The 14,164-nt window shown below is 64.4% G+C and overlaps 1 protein-coding gene across 3 annotated transcripts; it reads left to right on the top strand.

Annotated features, from left to right (window-relative positions):
* Positions 1–1,579: 1,579 nt before the first annotated feature.
* Positions 1,580–13,941, top strand: FRMD8 (FERM domain containing 8; the record flags this gene model as incomplete). 3 transcript variants are annotated; one of them, XM_084235694.1, is made up of 10 exons in its annotated part: positions 1,580–1,664; positions 2,886–3,053; positions 5,409–5,510; positions 5,754–5,812; positions 5,892–6,058; positions 7,859–8,077; positions 9,011–9,134; positions 9,758–9,901; positions 12,158–12,362; positions 13,823–13,941. In XM_084235694.1, the coding sequence occupies 10 exons, from the start codon at positions 1,580–1,582 to the stop codon at positions 13,939–13,941; spliced, it is 1,392 nt and encodes a 463-aa protein (XP_084091820.1). The 3 variants fall into 3 exon arrangements, with proteins under 3 accessions (XP_084091820.1, XP_084091822.1, XP_084091821.1); XM_084235696.1 differs by lacking the exon at positions 2,886–3,053; XM_084235695.1 differs by lacking the exon at positions 5,409–5,510.
* Between the last annotated feature and the right edge of the window lie 223 nt (positions 13,942–14,164).

Raw genomic sequence — 14,164 nt, 5'->3', positions numbered from 1 at the left:
AATTCCACTAGAAGGTACCCTTCCTGAGGCAGAGCCGTGTCTCCCCATGCTGCCATCCCTGGCCCAGCCCCGGCCCTGCACCCTGTGGGCCCTCAACAACAGATTCATGCCAGCAGGTTGGGAGAGATCGCAGTGTCTTTGTGTCGCGGCCGAGGACCCCAGAGCTGCAAGCTGGGAGACACCTGTTCCCAAGGCACACACACCTCCCTCCAGCTCACATCTGAGCCTCCTTGAACCCTTAGTATGTGCTAGTGAAGAAGACAGATGGTAAGTTGTGTCATGGGGGCATAAAAGCCTTGGCCGGCAGGCAAAGAGCTGCCTCAGATGCTGAGGAAACATGGACAGGGCTAGGGCCTGGAGCTGGCTCCCTTCCACACCTGGGGATCAGGGCATCCCGAGCCATTGTTCGCTTGGAACAACTGGGCCCCTCAGGCTCAGGAAGGTGCACAGAGCCTGTTTTTCTCCCTGAAATCTACACCGCAGGCTCTGGTGTTGGCATTGCCAGGACTTGTTGGTGACAAATGGTTCCACACCCTCCTCTTGGGGGCCCAACGCGTCTTCCCAGGCAGGGAATGCTGCTCCCGCCTGCGGGTCTCCCGGAGCCAGGGCTCCTGGGCCGCTCCCTGGAAAAACCAGGGAGCCGGCCCGGGCTTCTAGCAGAGACTCTGAGGGTTCTTGGGGTCATCGGGGCCAACCTCCTCACTTTACGGACGAGGAAACGGAGGCCGGGAGGGGCGGGGGCTTGCGGGGCTGCATCGGGAGAGGGGCCCAGGCCCGTCGCCGCCGCCCGCAGCATCTTAGCCGCGGGGTCCCCCCCGCCCCCCGCCCCGGAAGCCTCGCCACGCACAGGCGGGGCCCAGCCCAGGCGGTCAGGCCAGTGACTGTCCATCCCCAATTTCCTTGACACGGCGCCACAGCCCGCTCCAGGCCAGCGGTCTGTGCGTGAGGCGCCTCCTCTCGGACCCCGGGGCTGGCGGCAGGAGCCCCGGGAAACCGACCCCGAGGGGGGCCCAGCCCCCGGCGGCGCGCCTCGGGGCGTCCGGGCGCCGGCAGGGCGCGTGCGCGGCGGCCCCGGCTCCGATTGGCTCCCGCTGGCCGAGGGGGCGGGGCGTGCGCGGCGCTTCCTCCGCCCCGGCTTCCGCGTCCAGCCGGCCCGGCCCGAGCGCGCGGGAGGCGAGTCCCGGCCGGCGGCGGGGCCGGCGGGGCCGAGCGGGGCCGAGCGGGGCCGGCGTCCTGGTCGCGGCAGCAGCGCGGGCCCAGGCGGCGGGCGTGGGTCCCTGCGAGGTGAGAGCGGCCCGCCCTGCCCGGACCCCGCCCCGAGGGGTGCGCCCTGCCCTGCCCTGCCCTGCCCTGCCCGGGCACCCCGGGAGCCGGGCCGCGACCCCGCGGCGCCCCCGCCCCCGCCAGCCGCGACCTCGGGGGCCCCGAGGACCCCCAGCCGCTGCTCTGCCCGCTGGCCCGGGCAGCCCGCGGGGCTCACCTTCGCGGTCCGCCCGGCCCCCTCGCCCCTCGCGCTGGACGCGCCCCGGCCGCGCCGCCCCTCCCCGAGCCCCGGCACTGCCCGTCCCTTTCCCGCCAGATGGACGGGACGGAAGGAAACGCCCCGCAGCCCTGCGCGGCCGAGCGGTCTCATCGCAGCAGCGTGTCCTCCGTGGGAGCCCGAGGTGGGTCCCCCGGCCCACCCCCTCCCGCCCCGGCCCGCGGAAGGGGCCCCCCTTGTCCTGCCGTTCAGGACACAACCCCGTGCGCTGGTTAGCGAAGAAGGGGCGCTGAGGGCGAGGAGAAGCGCGGGCAGGACGCCCCGGGCCCGCGGGCGCCCGCCAGGCCGGGCTCTGCACTCCGTCCCCTTCGGCCAGCGGGCCTGGCCCCCAGGCCGTGACAGTCAGTGAAACCCCATAAATGAGCAGGGACACGCTCGCTTGCGGTGTTCGGTTTCTTTGGCACAAACAGCCCTTTGAAAGCAGGGCTCGTTATGTTTTTACGGGAAGGAAATTGGGCCCTCGGGAAGTTAAGTCACAGGTTATGGAGTTTCCTGCTCCTCAGTTTTCCCTGCCTGAAAAGTGGGTGGGAATCCCAGCCGCCTCCTGGAGCTAGTTTTCCATCTCTCCAGAAAGCAGCTGTGGGAGCAGAGCGGACCGGGGAGCCAGGAAGCACCCTCTCTTGTATTGGGTGATGAGCTCTGCCCCTCGCCGGCGTCACCTCCCTGGATTCACAGCCACTCTTTGCGGGGTGGGGGAGGCCTGGGGGGTGCTAGTCCTGCTGTCCAGGGAGAGGGGCCGGGCGCTCACACTGACCTTAAAACGGGCCAGCCTGTCCGTGGCATGTTAGGCCTGGAGCCGAGTTCACGGCCTCCAAGCGCAGAGTCCCAGGATGGGAGCTGCACTGGCTGCTCCTCGAGGGTCTTTCTTTGGCTCCAGGCTCCAAGTAGGAACCCACAGGCTGTCCCAAGGGAACACTTGACTTTTGTTGAGCCTGTTTGAGACGTGCTGAGAGGCCTTGGTGTCGAGTCCCAGGGCTTGAAGGTTCTAGAGAAGCTGAGCCCTGGAACTTGCTTTCACCTGGGGTGGCCTTAGGACTCCTCTGTTCCCCCCTTTTCCCGGGTCAGAGAGAGGCAGCAGCTTGCCAAGGGTAGTCGCCCCCACCGCCTGGTGTGCAGGCTACTGTAGCCTCGCCATGGGTTCAGCCTCCCTCTGCCGCATTCCCACCTGTGGAGTGTCCTTCAGAGAAGCCCGGCGGGGTGGAGTGGCCTTGATTTGAACCTTTAGGGAGTGGGTGGGTCTGGGAGGCTGGGATCCTGCCTCTGGGGTCACCCCAAGGAGCAGAGGGGAGTGTGGGAGGGTGCCTGGGCAGTGGGCCCAACTGACCCCAGCTGGCCTCCCTGGCAGGAGCGGACGTACTGGTGTACCTGGCGGATGACACTGTGCTGCCCCTGGCCGCGGAGCACCTGTCCTCGCTCAGCGCCCATGAGCTGCACCGCGCCGTCCGCGAGGCCCTGCAACTCCCAGACATCGCCCTGGACGCCTTCGCGCTCTGGCTTGTCTCCCCTCTGCTGGGTAAGACTTGGGGCTTGGGAGGGTCTGACCAGTGGGGAGGAAGGGGCAGCTGTACCTTCCAGAACCTCTGGCCACATCCAGAAGTGGATGGTGGGGCCTGTGTCCTGAGCTGTCTACCTCTGGAGGACCCAGAGCCAAGAGGGGTCCTGGCTCACCCCCACTCCCACCCCAACCCCTGCCTTTTTTTGTGCTGGTGGCCCAGGAGGTTGCCCCTCAGCTCAGTGGTGCCAGAATCTGGGGCATTAGGAGGAGCAGGATGGCGGGGTGGGGGAAGGGCCATATTCACAAGCGCACGCCCAGCTCATCTTCAGGCCCAGCGAGCCCTGTTTCTCGAATGAAGAAACTGAGGTTCGCAATGGGGACTAGTGAGTAAGGGGTAGGACCGAGGTAAAAGGGGCGACTTCCCAACTGGCCTAACTGAACTGTGTTCTGCCCGCTGGGGACAGGGAGGCAGGTGGGCCTCGGCTCAGGAGCAGCTGCCCCCGAGGATGCTGCTTTTCCTGAGCCGCGTTCTCTGCAAGGCCCCCACCCTCCTGGTTCCTGGCCAGTGGCCACCATGTCCTGCTTTTGCAGGCTGATCAGTGACCAAATAGGGGGAGCGGGAGTGGAAGCCGTGGCTCAGCAGAACCTCAAGCCTGGGTGTGGGGAATTCCGGGACCTCTAGCCTGCCGGCTTGGACAGGACGAGGGCCAGGGGAAGGATGCCTGGTCATTGGGGTCTGCCTCTGCCCTGGGGTGGGGTCTTAGCCGGCCTGGGGCAAGAGACACCCCTTCACTGCTGTCCACCTCCTGGGCTCTCCCCCACCCCCATCCACCTGGAGCTTCCTGCCCATCTGCTGTCCTGCCCACCCTCTTCCTGCTGCCCGTTTCCTCTGGCTGCTCACCCCGCTCAGCTGTCCCTCCTTCACCCTCAGGGCTGTCGGTCAGTCTGTGGGCCCCTCTGGAGAGCAGTGGGGGTGGCCAGTCCATGCACCCGGCCTCAGCCGCTGTCCCAGCAGCTGCACCGCTGTTTGTTTCTTCCTCCCACTTCCTCCGCCCCCACGTCCTCCTCATCACATTCCTGCTCCCCCCTTGTGGGGACAAGAATGGGTTGTCTGTGTGGCCCCGGTCACCCAGGCCCCGCCCTGTCCAGGAGGAGGATGGCGAGAGGCCCCGGCGCGAAGTCAGCACCCACTTTGTTCCCAGGCCCGTCCCGGAAGGCTGAAAGGTCACTTGAGCTCTGACTCAGGCCCTTCAGAACAAACCCATGGTGCCCTCCCCCTCTCCCGCCCACCCCAGACCTGGCGAAACAGTGATGGATGCCTGGAACCGGGAGGCAGGAAGGGGGTGCCACTGGAGCCACCCCTCGGGCTGGGTGTCGGGAAGAGCTTGGCCTTCTCAATGCCGTCGCCACTCTGCACGGAATGTCAGTCTCGTTGGTGGGGAGGGGTGAGGGGGGCCTAAGGGTGGGAGGGGGTTCAGAAGGCAGTGTAGCGAGCCCATGGCATGGACAGCGCTGTTCCCCCCAGGTGGGAGACGTCGCCCAGGGCGGAGGTGCAGGGGATGACGTGGCTTTGTCAGCCGGCCCTGGCAGCGAGGCCTGCAGTGGGCCCGGGGCACAGCGGTGAATAGGACAGAGCCATCCGTGTGGAGTGGGGCACAGACTGGTGTTGGGTCATGGTGATTGCTGCAAAAGCCACAGAGGATAGTGTGATCAGCGTGAGGGGGACAGGGAAGGTGACCCTTGAACTGAGACTGGAGCCAGCCATGGGAGGGAGATGTCTGAGGCAGGAGGAACGACATGCGCAAAGGCCCTGAAGCAGAAACAAGCTGGGGGAATGTTCCAGTGATTGAAGAAGGCATGTGTGGCAGGAGCAGAGTGGAGAGGCAGTGGGAGGAGGAAGTGAGGACCCAGGGGGCGAGATGCTTGTGGGATGCAGGGGGCTGGAGCTCCCAGGGGAGAGTCTGGAGGGCAGCGGTGAGGGGAAGACCCAGGCGCTGTCAGGAACAGGGGAGGGCAGCCCCTCGGGCCTTTGGACCTCAGTCCAGCTGTGCGCTCTGCTCCTCTGGTGGTGCTGGGTCCATCTATCCCGGCGCCTCCCACCCCCTCAGCCCAGCAGCACCAGCACCAGCCTTCCCCGGCCAGGGCGAGGCAGAGGCCGGTCAGGCAGCCTCTGCCTGGAGCCTGAGCCCCTCACTTGCTTATGACTTTGGACAAGCAACTTCACCTCCCTGAGCCCCATTTTCTCTGTGGGTGACACAGGGATGGGGTTCTTGTGGGGTGATGCCTGAGAACCCGTTGGCGCATTTCTGCTCAGCACCGCCCGGAGAGCAGAGCATGACGGCCGACGGGCTGATGCCGCCCCTCTCCCCACAGAGGTGCAGCTGAAGCCCAAGCACCAGCCCTACAAGTTGGGCCGCCAGTGGCCGGAGCTGCTGCTGCGCTTCACTGATGCCCCAGATGACGACGTGGCCACAGGTCAGTGCTGCTCCGCCCACCCGCCTGCCTCCCCGGCCGGGGGCGCTGTCCCAGGGGAGGGCAGGTCAGCCTCTCCTCCAGGCTCCAGCCACTCCTGGCCAGGGCGGGAGGGGTGTGGCCCGCAAGTCAAGATAAACTGCTCACCCTCTCTGGACAGCCCAGCGTGTGGGTGCTGTTGCAGGATCTGGGGCTGGGCTGGCCAGGGAGCAGTGCCGCCAGGCGTGACCCTGACTCTCTCCCCAGATGAGCCGTCCCTGCAGTTCCGAAGGAACGTGTTCTTTCCAAAGCGGCGGGAGCTGCAGGTGAGGCAGTAGCCGGTGCCCAGACCCCCAGCCTGCAGGCCCCGGGCGCCATGGCTCACTGCCCCGGCCCTGCCCACAGATCCACGACGAGGCGGTCCTGCGGCTGCTGTACGAGGAGGCAAAGGGCAACGTGCTGACCGCGCGGTATCCGTGTGATGTGGAGGACTGCGAGGCCCTGGGCGCCCTGGTGTGCCGCGTGCAGCTCGGGCCCTACCAGCCAGGCCAGCCCGCTGCCTGCACCGTGAGGTGAGGGCCTTCAGGGCACGGGCTGCCCACCCACAACTGGTGTTTTGGGATCGGGGGTCAGGTCTCAGCCCTGGGCCATGCCTGTGCTGTGTGACCTCAGGTGACCCCACCTGCCTGTCTAAGCCTCTTCTGCTTGCGCCTGAGGGACCTGGGCCAAGGGAGACTCTGGGAGGGGAGGCCCACAGGAGTCCCCAGCCTGCGGCGCCCCCGCCGTGAGTGAGAGTGAATCCCAGCTGCACCGAGGTCAAGAGGGAGCTGGCTTGTTCTTTTGGTCGCAGCCGGGATTGGCCACGTACTGACTCTGGTCAGCAGGGACAGCCCAGCTGAGTGCACCTGTGGGACTCGCTCCCGTTTCCCAGACGTCCCAGTGTTGGCTCTGCTCCCGGGCCTCTCTGCAGAAGCCGTGCGCGCCACTGTGGCTGCGGAGCAAGTGTTGCTGGGAGCAGAGCCACCGGGCCTCTGACCGCCCTGGCCTGACCCTGATCTTCAGAGAGAATTTGCAGGAGGATTTGCTTTCGGCCCAGCCTGTTCTAAGACCCCGGGGCCGGGGTGGGGTGGGGCCCAAGACAGGCCCTGTGCCAGGTGACTGACCACTGGGGCCTTGTGGGAGCGCCCCTGACTCAGAGTCAAGTCCAAGGGCTCCCAGCTGAACTGGCTCCAGGTGGTGGCGAGGGGTCCTGGCTCCCGTGACAGGCCTGTCTGTCCCTATTGCAAGCGACAGCAAATCTGAACTGCGAGCTGGAGGCCTTGTCAGCTGCGTGACGGACAGGCTCCGGGCTCAGCTGAGGCAGTGGGGCATGGACACCCCACTTGTCCCTCCCGCACTGCCGTGCTCTGGCTCTGCCTCAAGGTGGCCAAGGGGCCCTGTTGTCCACCTGGCAAGGAGGGGCCTCTCCCCGAACACAGCAGAGTCCTCACACTCACCCTGATGACCCCATGAGTCAGATCCCCCAAAGGAGACGACACAGTGACCAGGGTCCCATTGGCTGAGGCCCACTTGTCCCCTGGGGCCCGCCCCTGCTCCCGCAGACCCCATGGGAAGAGCAGGAAAGGCCGGGTCTCCAAGGTACCAGAGAAGGGACAGGAGATAAGGACACCCATGAGCCCCTGGGGAGGGTGGGCGGCCTCCTGGAGACCTGCTCATGCCACATGGTGGTTGGGCCTCCCGGGCCCGTGCAGATGCTTCCTGGCTTCGGCCGTGCCCCTGCGACCCTTCTCTGTGGCTGGGTGTGGGGTTTGGTCCTTGGGATGCCCCCTTAGAGATCCCTGCTCCCCAGCCGCCAGCCACCCTCGGCATGAGGAGGCATCTGTGACTGGCTTCCCCTGCGGTGCCCCGGAGGCTGGATGGGCAGCTGCCAGGGACTGAGCACTCCCAGGCACCTCCTGGGGAATGTTGGGGGCCAGCCTGGCCCCGGGGTGGCAGGGCGGAGTTGTGCTAAGGTTCCCCACTCTGCGTGTGTGATCAGAAGGGACTCAGACCCACTGACGTGGGGTCTCTGTCCTTTGCGTCTCCAGCAGGACAGCCTCGGGGGCCCTGGCGCCTGCTCCGGGTTGGGGCTGGGGTGAAGACCTTGTCCTGGTCTCTGGACCTCAGGCCCCAGTGGCCAACATGCTGCTGGCATCCCAGCAGAGGGGTTCTTGGGGGCCTCATCCCCCCACACAGAGGAGGCCACTGTGTGATTAGTTCCTGTGGGTTCCCAAGCCAGGCCAAAGCCCCCAACACCTCCACGATGGTCCTCAGCCCCTCGGGCCAGCCCCAGCTGGGACAGCCCCACACCACGTGCCTGTCCTCCTCTGCAGGGAGAAGCTGGACTCCTTCCTCCCGGCCCACCTCTGTAAACGCAGCCACGGGCTCTTCGCTGCCCTCCGGGGCCGCGGGGCCAAACCTGTGGTGGGCGAGCAAGGCCTGCTGGACGCCTACCGCCAGGTGAAGGAAGCACTGGACAGCGAGCATGAGGCTTCCCTCAGCACCCACCACCGCGCCTACCTCCTCAAGTGCCACGAGCTGCCCTTCTACGGGTGAGCCGCTCCCCAGCCGCGTGCTCGGCCTCTGCCCTCCCTGCCAGCCCCTGCCCAGCTCCCTGCGCGGGGACTGTGTCCAGCCCCACACTTACCAGGAGACACTTGTCTCCTGCCCACCGGTTACTTGGTCAGTGGGAACCTACTGTGTGCCCCCACTCTCAGCTGGTGGCGCCACAGTGAGCAAGTCACAACCCCTGCCTGGTGGCGTGGCTCCCCCAGTGGCAACTGTGAGAGTAAGAACAGACGTGGGGCAGGGACAGCTGTGGGAACGCAGCAGCTGGGGCTGTTCCGACTTGGCACAGCTCGTGCTGGTCTCCAGGGGAGGCCTGCTCTGTGCAGCCGCAGGGGGCCCCAGAGAGCGGGATCTTCTAGGACTTTGGCGTGGCCGGGGGAGGGTGGCAGCTCAGAGATTGGCACCATGCCCTGCCCCTTCTCAGTGCCAAGCCCTGAAGCTGCTTCGCTGGGCAGCCCCTGACTCCCTGGTGGGTCCCAGGCAGGTACAGCCTTGACCCCCTGCTGCTGAGGGGTCTTGAGCTGACCATGGGCAGCAGGGCTCTCCCAGCCCTGCGGGCTCCCGGCGCCAGCAGCCTCAGCCAGTCCCTGCAGGCCCTGAGTCCTGGCAGGTCCCTGAACATCACTTGCTCTGCCCCATGCCGGGCCCACCCTGCTCCTGCTTGCACAGACCCCCCACCCCACGCCACCGGCTCTGATGCCACCACCTCCATGAAGCCTCCCTCTCACTCTCCAACGGTTTCCTCCTCCCTGGGAAGCTTCCCATTTAACCTGCCACCTGAGCTGCTTCAGGTTCCTCAGGTGCCCCAGATGGGGCCTAACCAGAGCATTTGCTTGTGGGTGAACCCCGTCCCTGAGCCCTCTGTTCTCTCTGTTCCTGGTGCTGGTGGGAATAGACCGACCCCCTCCCCTCCCCAGGTCTGCCTTCTTCCACGGTGAAATTGACAAGCCAGCCCAGGGCTTTCTGCACCGGGGCAGGCGAAAGCCGGTGTCGGTGGCCATCAACCTGGAGGGCGTGCATGTCATCGACAGCAGGGAGAAGGTACCCCCAGGGCAAGACGGGGGCTCTGTGGAGAGGAAGGGGGGTGGGGCTACTTACCCAGCTTTCTTGGCTCCTGTGGGCCTGTGGGTGGCCAGGGGCAGAGTGAATGTCCTGTCTGGAAGGGTCCCTCCCTGGACTTCCACTTTCCCCTGGATCTGCCCCAATCAGATCAGCTCTTGTGCCCAGCCTGCTTGGCAGGTTGCCTCCAGGGCATGGCAGGCAGCGGCAGGGTGAACACCACTGAGTGGAGAGTCTGGCAGGAGTGTGACAATGCTGGAGACTAGCTCGTAGTCTCCGGAAAGGCCCGGGCCAGGGAGCCTCCTGGGCTGCCCAGGGCCTGCTCCTCCCTTGACTGCCTGTGTGGAAGGCAGTGACGGCAGCCCGCCCATGCCCCTAAGCTAGCAGAAAGCGCAGGGCAAATTCTGACTCAGGACAGGTCTCTCCCGCCCAACCTCTTGCCCCATGTGACTGTCTGGCCGTCAGGGGCTTGACTTGCAGAGAAAACTGCCCCCGCTCCACTCCCCTCGGGTCTGCTGAAGGCTGGGGCTCCTCTCCGGGTGGCAGCGTGAGTCGGGGAGCGGGCCTCTGCCTGAGGAGGGAGGACAAACTCTCTGTCCCCCCAGTATGTGCTGCTGGGCCTGGGCTTCCAGGAGCTGTCCTGGGACCACACCTCCCCGGAGGAGGAGGAGTCTGTCCTGTGGCTGGAGTTCGACGGGGACAATGAGGGCACACCCGTAAACAAGCTCCTCAAGATCTACTCCAAGCAGGTGTGTGGAGGCACCAGGCGGGCTGGGTCAGAGGGTACCGAGGGCCGGCGTCCCAAGCGCTGGGACCCGGAGCCACCCCGGCTGCTGGTGGTGGTCATCTGCTGAGGTCCCCACGAGCCACCAGCCGCCTGAGCGCCTGTCTGCCAAGCCCAGGAGGGAGGTGCGGGGAGAAGTGGGGCTGAGTGAATGGGGCGCGGCACACAGGCCCGGAGGGGCTTCCCCCCGCCAGCGCCTGCTGACACAGGACCCTGTGGTTCCTTTGCGTGCTCCGGCTGTGCCAGCCTGGCTCACCTGTCCCCCTGCTTTTGCTACCCTTGCAGCTCCTTCAGCGGAGTGTCTGTTGAAGTCATTTGCCCATTTTTAGGGGGGCTGTTTTCTTACTGCTCTGCGTTCCTGTCCTTCACCCGGTCAGGGGTTTTGCGAATTTCTCCTCTCAGTCTACGACTTGCCCTTTTGTTTTCCTAGCAGTGATTCTTGAGGTGTTTCTGAGTTTGAGGAAGCCCTTTTTTTGTGTGGTTTATGCCTCTACTTCCTAAGAAACTCACCCAAGGTGAGGTCACAAAGGCTTGCTCCTCTCATGGGAGACGCGCTCGGCTCTGCACTGAACAGGCTGGTGTTGGCTGTGGGCACCAGAGCTGCTCTTCTAGCTGGAGGGCCTCTGTCTTTCCCTGCTTTGCTGATGGGTGTTGAATTTCTTTTTTTTTTTTTTTTAAGATTTATTTATTTATTTATACAAACACTGGGTACAGTGAGAAGTGTGGAAGGGTGAGAGAATTCACCAGAGCCAGAGCGGGGAGCAGAGCAGGCAGAAGGACCGAAGCACACTGCTGAGGGGAGCAGCAGGCGGCAGGAGAGGTCTGCGCGCCATGTGGGATCCTCCTCCGGTGGCCGGGGAGCAGCCGGGGATCGAACCGGCGCCGCAGAGGCTGTGGGCAGCTTCACAACCCAGCGCTCAACCACTGTGCCACCGGGGAGGCCCTGATGGGTGTTGAATTTAGTCAGAAGTGGCTCAGTTTTGATGGCGGCTCCCTGAGCCTCAGAGGCTCAGGGAGAGGCTCTGAAAGAACTTCCCTGTTACGCTCACAGCTTGGGGCCCTCTGTCCCCACAGCCGCCTGCCTGGTCCCCAGCCCAGCTTGGCCATGTCCCCCCGGTGCGGGAAGGAGGGAGGTGTGGAGAGGACGTGGCTCACCGGCTCTTCCTTCTGGGCCACGGCCAGGTTTCCTGCGTGCCCCCTCCCTGAGGTGGGTTGTGTTGCTTTGGAGAGGCTTCGGGCCGCGCTGGGAGCAGCAGGCCCTGACCACCCACAGGTTTTTGGCTCTGACCCTGCCTCTCCAGTGGCTTCCCTCCTCAGATGCAAGGCTCTGTCCACCTCATCCTGCTCTGCCCTGCTGTGTGCTGCACCAGCAGCTGTGTGTTCCCGGATGGTGCCCACGGGCATCAGGTCACTTCCCATCAACACAGATCATGTTTACAATTTGTGGGGAAGGCATCATGTTTAAAGAACATGCTTGAGGGCCTCCCCGGTGGCGCAGCGGTTGAGCGCTGGGTTGCGAAGCTGCCCGCGGCCTCTGAGGCGCCGGTTCGATCCCCGGCTGCTCCCCGGCCACCGGAGGAGGGTCCCGCATGGCGCGCAGACCTCTCCTGCCGCCCGCTGCTCCCCTCAGTGTGTCCTTCGGTCCTTCTGCCTGCTCTGCTCCCCGCTCTGGCTCTGGTGAATTCTCTCACCCTCCCGCGCTTCTGACTGTACCCAGTGCTGGTATAAACAAACAAACAAACAAATAAAACATGCCCCTATTAAAAAAATAACTCAATAAAAATTAAAAAAAGAACGTGCTCGAGGAAGCCCCACAGTCAGTGCCCTCCCCTCCACTGCCCCTCGTGGGCCTGCAGCTCTTCTCTCAGCCACTCGAGTAGCCGGCCCGCTTCTCTCTTTTCCTCCGCGCCCAGTTTCACAGCCCCGCGCCTGATCACACCAGCCCAGCTGTGCCTTCTGACTAGGATGCTCTCCACCCCCGCCCCAATCTGGGACCCCTACTCCTACCAGCACTGACCTCGGGGTCACCCCAGGGCACCTCCCCTGCCTTGGGCCCACAGCGCCTACCCCTCCTTCTGGTCTTGCGTGTTTGCTCCTCTGCCTCCCCCGCAGAGAGCCGGGAAGCCTCCATCGCCCCACCCTCCTCTGCGGTGGCAGCAGTGGGAAGGCCGGGGTGGGGGTCCCGCTCCAGGCCTCACACCCTCTGCTCTCTCCTCCCCAGGCTGAGTTGATGAGCAGCCTCATTGAGTACTGCATTGAGCTGAGCCAGGCCATGGAGCCCGCCGCACCCCAGGAGAGCATGTCTGGCGCCCCCCCAGCCCCAGGTGCCTCCATAGCTCCCTCCCAGCGCCCCCAGCTGCGGAGGCAGGGCAGTGTGGTGTGCAGCCGCCTGCAGCACCTCGCCACCATCGACTACGTGGAGGATGGTGAGAGTCCCTTGCGGCACACGTGCATGTGGCACACACAGGTGCACACACACTTCCACTGTCAGTTTTTAAGGTGTGAGTAAAGATGGGGCCCCATCCTGTGGCGCCCGTGCGGCTGGTTAAAATGCAGTTGAATCTGGGGTCTGATGGAAGAACGGGTGTAACCCCACACCTCGCTCAGGAGATTGTTCCAGTGCTTCTGCTCAGCTCGGCAGACGCCCCGTGGGAACAGAAGAGGCGCACCTCAGGAGCTGGTTGAGCACTGGCCAGGGCTCTCATCTTGGCAACCTTTCTATAAATCAAGAATTACCCCAAAATAAAAAGGGTGCTATTTTTAATGCAGTAACAAAGACCTGCCTTTAAATGGCAAGGTGTTCCTGGGACAATGCCAGAATGATTGTTTCTGCCACCACAGTCGGCCTTGGCAAGGTAGTGCCGTCATTTTCACTCCTTCCTGCCAGCTTTCCTGTGGTACCTCAGCTCCTGCGAGCATCAGACCTGTGAGGTATGATGGAGTCCGAACCATTTTCCTCAGGAAGCATTGCAAGAAGCGCAGGGTTGCTGGGCCTAGGGGCTCCCGCTGGCACCGCCCCCCCCCCCAAGAAGGAACCAGCCCTGGCCTTCTGCACCCTCACCCTGGTGCCATTCTCGGGGGAGGGGTGAGCAGGTGCTGGCGCTGAAGCCGGCTGTTCTCATGTGCGAGACCTTTGATGTTTTCTGCATTATTTCTGTCGCCTGTTTTTTGGTGGCTTGACTTTTTTTAATTAACATCTAACATGAAACTGGCATAGTTGCTATATTACTGAGGCACTACTGATAAAATGCACTAAGTAAACTCCTCAGTGTCCCCCTAGCACCCGTCCCGGGGCCGCGCCCCGTTCGTCGTCGTCCTGGCTCCCGCTTCCTCTCCGGGTGCCGGTTCCTCGGGCTGTCCTTGCTTCCCGCGCCGTTGAAGAGGAGCTCTGGCGGAGGTCCTGCAGGTGTCCCCTCGCTGGCATTTCTCTGGTGTTTTTCTCGGGGCTGGACGGGATTGTGGATTTGGAAGATCTCCGAGGGAGAGCGCTGTTTCCAGGACGATGCAGCCAAGGTGGCCCCAGCAGCATCCCCGTGATGCTGGCGTTCACCTCGAGTGCCTGGCTTGAAGCCTGAGCCCGCAGGCACGCCTTCCTCCCCGAGGCGGCCATCGGCCCGCGAGCCTGCAGCGGGCATTTCTTCAGTTACTCCTTGACCAGGTTTTAGGCAGAGCCCCTCAGACCCCACAGCTGCCCAGCAAGCACACAGCCTGATCTGGCCTCTGATTTGGGGGCTGGCCACACGCCCCCCCCCCATCCTGTCACTAATGGGGTGTAGGGCTGAGACAGAAAGTTGGCAGGTAAGAAGGGCCAGTCTGAATGGGCTCCGGAAGGGGCCACCGCTGGGCCGGGAGCCCTTCCTCAGCTCCTTCCCCTCTTCCCGGACAGGTGACCACATCAGGCGGGTGAGACCCAAGCGCACCACGTCCTTCTTCAGCCGGCAGCTGTCCATGGGCCAGGGCAGCTACACCGTGGTGCAGCCCTCCGACAGTCTGGAGCAGGGCTGAGGCGGCCGTGCAGGCAGGAGGTGGACACCTGCGCCGTCCAGACCTGCAGCACCTCCCCAGGACACGGAGCGGAGGACTACCTCATGGCCTGGACAGTGGGCTTCTGGGCCTGGGGTGGGGCTCAGCTGTACAGAGCAGACCCAGACCCTGCAGGGTCCCTTTTGCCACCTCCCCCTTCCCCCCAGACTCTGGGCACTGCTCTCTCACAGCCATCTGGCCAATC

Source organism: Talpa europaea (assembly GCF_964194135.1).
Source record: "Talpa europaea genome assembly, chromosome: 1".
NCBI lineage: Eukaryota > Metazoa > Chordata > Mammalia > Eulipotyphla > Talpidae > Talpa > Talpa europaea.
This window is presented reverse-complemented; position numbering and strand designations above follow the sequence as displayed.